Source organism: Dendrobium catenatum, unplaced genomic scaffold, assembly GCF_001605985.2.
Source record: "Dendrobium catenatum unplaced genomic scaffold, ASM160598v2 fragScaff_scaffold_1538, whole genome shotgun sequence".
NCBI classification, from domain to species: domain Eukaryota; kingdom Viridiplantae; phylum Streptophyta; class Magnoliopsida; order Asparagales; family Orchidaceae; genus Dendrobium; species Dendrobium catenatum.
In genome coordinates this window covers 440,101-446,136 of record NW_021320000.1, presented here as the reverse complement: position 1 = coordinate 446,136, position 6,036 = coordinate 440,101, and the positions used below count along the sequence as shown (strand labels likewise).

General features: G+C 31.5%; 1 protein-coding gene across 1 annotated transcript; it reads right to left on the bottom strand.

Annotated features, from left to right (window-relative positions):
* Nucleotides 1-299: 299 nt before the first annotated feature.
* LOC110102137 (protein DMP3-like) lies at nucleotides 300-1,197 on the bottom strand. The gene has a single exon (XM_020830320.2). The coding sequence runs from the start codon at nucleotides 999-1,001 to the stop codon at nucleotides 339-341; it is 663 nt and encodes a 220-aa protein (XP_020685979.1). The 5' UTR covers nucleotides 1,002-1,197; the 3' UTR covers nucleotides 300-338.
* Nucleotides 1,198-6,036: the final 4,839 nt, after the last annotated feature.

Sequence of the window (6,036 nt, the reverse complement as noted above, 5' to 3'; positions counted from 1 at the left end):
CTTTAATGCATTAATTTGCGAGCATAACAAAAGGGTGGTTACACTTATAGGGTTTTCCCCACGCAAGTGTTAGCCATAACTTCTCGAATGCTTGTAACTGTCCAAAGCTATATAATATTAGCTTGCTTCTTGTTTAATCTATCAGCTCCTTCTAAAATGAAGGCAATATAATAAATAATTATAATTACATTCACCTCAAAATAAATCTAAATTTTTAAAAAGCTCATCTTAATAAAAAATTTTGATCATAATATCCTTCCAAGCAATTTTTTTCTTATTTTACAATCCAATTATCCAAATCAAGAATGCCTCGTCATTGCTGAGAGGTAGCCGTTACCCTATGGCCGCTGCTGCGAGACAGAAACAGGATGGCCAACTCCTCTCCTCGTCGTCGGAAATACCACAAACAGTAAGCTGCATATAACCCCAATCCCCAACGGAAGCACATCCAACACCTCCTCCGTGCTCTTTGCCGGCGACGGATACAAACATCTCACCACGTTCTTATCCCTCAGCGCCACCGCCGCGAAAACCAGCGCCGATAGCACAGCGTGGATGCAATCTATGAACCTCAATCTGTATCCGGCGAGCTCCACCGCCGACGAGTCCACCGGCTCGAAGAGCCAAATTCCGCGCAGGGTGGCAAGGCCGTGGATGACGCGGCCGTCGGGGAGGCGGAGGCTGTCGGTGAAGCAGGCGGCGAAGGCAGAGGCGGCTAGGAGGAGGAGCAGGGAGATGGTCATGAGGCGGGTGGTGGAGTCACAGGAGCCGTTGTGGGTGAACACAGGGATAAGGAGCTGGAAGGCGAGGAGCGTCCCGGTGGGGAGGAGGTTGGCGAGGTGGGCCGTGCCGGCGAGGGCTTGGGAGAAGGTTGGGGTTGGGCGGGCAGAGCGGCGGTGGGAAGGAAGAGAGGGAGAAACAGGAGACGAGGAGGAGGAAGAGGAGTCCGGCTCTGTTTTCTCTGCTATGTTCTGTGATTTTGTTGATCTTATTGCTGCCATTCTTTGAAATTGCTGCTGAAGTTTTGGCGTGGATGTATGAGTAGTTGTTAAATATATATAGATGGTTAGGTGATTGAGATTGGAGGAATCGTGAAGGGATTAAAGATTTTTTATGAGATGGTTTTATTCATGTGAGGAAATTGCTTGGGTGGAGATTTTATAGTATCGTGAAAGCTTACTGTTTTTTTTCAATGAGTTTACGTGGCTTGCTAAGGTCTATGACCCAGTTCAGATTGGTTTTTGATTGGAATAAACATCGTGAAAATATTAAATATTTTAAAATTTTATTTGGTTGTTGTTAATTGTATGAATCGCTTACATAAATGTGCTCTCTTTAGGCTGCGTGATAATACCTCAAAAGAGAAAATTTAGGTTGGCTCTAGATTGTATGGACCTTCTTATATATTGAATGGTTTGAATGCATGGTTTGATCCGTAGAATATGGGGCTAAATAATGATTTTATTCATATTGAATAATGGGACAATTTCTTAGAAGGAACATAAAATTAGTAGTTTTTAGGATGTCTTCTGTTTAATTCAGGATGAAACTATTTCGGGGGCTAGTAGGAGCCTAGTCGTCTAAGCAATAGGTGACTAGGTGACCCTCCACCCCTAGAGAAAAATATTTTTTGTTTTCATGAATTATTATTTTTTTTAAATTTATTTGCTCATAATTGAGTTATTATGTTTTATCATTTTTTTTCAGAATTTATTAGATTGAATTAATTTGATTATAAGAATCCAGAGGAATACAATGACATTTATGTTAATAAGAAATTAGGACATCAATAATTACTTGAGTTATAAAAATAAAATGTGATTATGCTTCGCGATTTAATGTCATCTATCAATGCAACATTGAACTCTACTTCAACTTTTATGAAGTCCTTTTCTTTTAGTTTAATATCATTTTTTAGAAAATTTTAGTCCGATCAACATTAAAGTTAAGAGTTTTGATTTATTAGGATACTTTCATATTCTTTTTACAACCTTTCACAACTTTTTAGTACACTTATATAATTTTTAGCACATTGTCTTCTCATTTTTATAAGTTTCTTTTGGTTATTGACCTAAGATAAGACATGTTTAAATGAACTAGTTGTTTATAAATGCATCTTGGATTTCATTTTCCTAGACCTTCCCACAACCCACTCTTAAGCACTTCTTCAAATTAAGAATTCCCCCATCATTCTTCCCATTGTTATCTCATTCCATTTCTCAGTAGTTCCAACATAGGCTTGAGCTGTTGTTTACAAATCATCTAGAGATAATTAAATTAGTTTTTGAGTGTAAGGTATGTAAAGTTTTCTATTTTCAAATAATTTATTAAATTATTTTTGTGTTATTTCTTAATTAATTTGTATTAATACAAGATGAGAATTAGAAAGATGAATACAACAATGAGGTTAATTCGCTACTACGATGGTAAAATAAGTGTTTTAAAGAGCATCTCACTATATCATATATATATTGGATATAAAAACCGACCTAAATAATTACAAATGAACACAAAGCTAGCTATATGTGCAAAACTAGCATACTAAAAGAGCTTTGAATCTTAATTATCGAGATCCCATTAGTGGCAAATTATAGCTTGTGTAGCAACACAAGCAATAGATGATGTGATTTGTAAAGTGATTCTATAAAAAGAAGCATCATTGCATGGAATAGTAATGTACGTTGAGGCAGTGTTTGGTCAATCTAACAAGAAAAAATTGGAGCACATTAATTCTTCTATTATGCAATTGAGTGTGAGTGAGACACTGCAAGTAGTTGTTGATACTAGTCAAGGTTCTACAACTGAATAGATTTTCCTATCTCAATATTCTAACTTCAAGGTTACTATGTGAATATTTCCTCATTTTTATCTTGCATAAATGTAATTTGAATTTATACCCTTTTTCTTACATACAAACTTATTTCAAATCCTAAAAATCAATATCAAGGTAGCACTTTAATATCTCATTTATTCCAATAAATAAAGGATAATGAATCCACAATTCTTGATGTTGACAAGACAAATTTGGCTGCCTATAATTTTTCCAAAATAGAAAAAGAAAAAAAATATGATCACAAAATACTAAATAAAAGGTTGGTACTCTAGCGTTCAATTATAAAAATAAGGTTGAGGATATATGGACTTAGTTTATCTACCTTACAACAACAAAATCACCTACTACAACATGATAATTTACATAGCATTATGTTTGCAAGGGTTAATGTAAAGAATTAAATAATTACAAACAATGAATATGTTCAACTGGACAAATAGCTCAAGAATGCCTAATTCTGATAAACCATTAAATATAATCTTACTTTTTCAAGAGGAATTCCTTAATTCCTTTTGAACCTCATTCTAGTATTATTTTTAAGCAAAATTTGAGTTATAATATGCTATCAATGCTTGGCCAATAAATAATAATATTTACCCACTTCAATTGACTATTTATATGTATTCTCAAACTCTTATTCATACATAGCAATTTTTTTGCCCCCAAGTATATTATATTATATTTAATTGCATGAGTCACGTACCCACTATTTGATAATAGCTATGAGAGAGAGAGAGAGAACCAAAAATTTCACTGTATTGTATAAACCATTTTACATAATAAAGAATTCTAATGTAAAATCCATTTTTTACCCTATGGATTAAACAAGATAGTTTATTTGACTAGCAAATCAGCATGGTATAAGAAAACAACCATATAAACATCAAAGGCTAGTTGTTATATTTGTAAGGGCAGAAAAATATCTAGCTAGGATTGGTAGCACCATTTTATTTTGAATATAACATTAGTTTATATTAATGCAACCAAAAATTGAATTATTTCCCAGCATTTATTAGTGGTAATTGAAAAACGGTCGCTATAAAGCCCTTTTGCCAGTTGTTTAATCCTCCTAATAAAAATAGAATTTATAAAAATAGAAAATTTGATTATGTGCGCATATTTCTCATCATAATGGTGTCCTGAAGGAGGTGCATTTGATGAAACGAAATTTAATTATTTTAAAAATATTATATAAATATCTTTGACTTAAATAACATGTATTAAAAAATACAAAATAATTTTAGCTAAGATTTATAATTTTAACATGTAGAAGAAATAGTATCCATATTGATCTCAATATTAATTATCAATGTAATATAATTCATGAGTTTATTTGATTTTATATAGAAAAAATTAGTAATTGATTATTATAATTCATGAGGTTTGATCAATTTTATAAAGAAAAAAAAATCAAAATTAAGATCAATGATTGAATCGATAAAATAACACTTAGCCAAATCAACCAAATGAGATCAATTCAGCAAAATGGTTTTTAATTTTATCTACTCTCAAGATTGATAACATCAATTTATGTGCTTACTTCTTATCTTTTTCTAAATAGAGGGGTTGACAAAAATAAGATAAGAAGCTTGTGTAGGATTTTAAGGTAAGAAATTTGAGATATTTCTTACTTCTTTACACAATATCTCAGTTCAAAAAATTTTGTAGAATTAGCAATCATCTATACATGAAAGGATGAAATAAAATGTGGTGTGAGATCATCTATTTATGTGACATTCTTAGAGTTCTTTGTCATTTTTATCTGTGTATTTACTTGAGAATTAGGAAAAGGTTGACGAGTGTTCTAGTTTTGTATAATATGATTTTGACTTCTTTGTTAATTAATTGAGTTCTCTTTCCTACATTATGAACAATTAGTAGGTTGAACTCGAATCACATAAATATTGATATCATTTTGTGGTATAGTTCCCTCACTATTTTGTGTTGATTTTGTAGAATTTTATTCTTGATCTTCATGATAGTTCAACAATATTTGTTCTTTTGGTTTTCTCATTAAAACGAACTAGTATCAAATCCAAATTCAAAATATAACAATAAAATTTAAGACCAATAAATATGACTTCTTAAAAAAAAAAAAAAAGATATGTGATTTTCTTGTTTGTAAAATCTTGTGAAGGCATTCATTCAGTGATGTGAACAATGAAAGTAAAGATAAAAAACACAAACATATATGAAGGAGCAATTAAGTTGATCTAGATTGTGGTGAAGGTTTGCAAGGAATATATCATTGATGGCTTATGATTGAATATATTGTTATTGTATACGACCAAAAGACTATCAAACACTATGTGAATCATGTCATATATAAATAAATTTAATTGAATTATCTATGGTTAAAAAAACTATAATGAAACTATGGATAATGATGACCACTTTATTATAATGACTCTTTAAATCTCTTCTATAAGGATCCTCATGATACTATACTGTATATGTGATATGACATAAATTTATAGGATGTGAAGAACTCATGAGAGGGGACCAATGAACATAAAGGGCAAATCAATGAATATAAAGTTTAACTCTAAATCCAAGTATGTTGGTAAGAATAAGAATTGCTTCAAATGCAAAAGATATCGAGAACATCAAAAGAGATTTGAATGGCATTGAAAAAAATGAAGCAACGTGTAGGTGGAAACCATCAAGAGGATAGGACAACAAAAAATTAATGTTGATATAGATTATGGTGATAATCATTTTGTGGTTGCAAGTTATAGACATAATGATTAGTAAGGCTCAACATCTTCTTTTCACATGTGTCATGATAGATTATTATTTTCTAGTTACGAATCACATATTTGATGTGCATATATGAAATAATTTGTTTTGGGTTATAAGTTTTAATACTATTTATTTTACAACACATGATGGTGCAGCTAAGACTTTTATTGGGGTGAGATTTGTATCTTAGTTAAGAGTGAATAGTATATCATTCAATTTTGTAGTTTATGTACAATACATGCATGTTTAATGAGGATGTTTAGATCCCAATTTTTTTTATGGGTTCTTTGGTTGTAATGAAAACTAAAAAATTAGAAAAATGTATGTATTAAAAAAAGCTTTAAAGCCTATTTTATTTAATTCATCTCTTATGTTAGAGCATCACTTTTTGAGCAAGCTAAAGAGAGTTTGCTAGCTATGGGAAATTTTTTAAACAAGTTCAGGCATGAGATGTCACACCC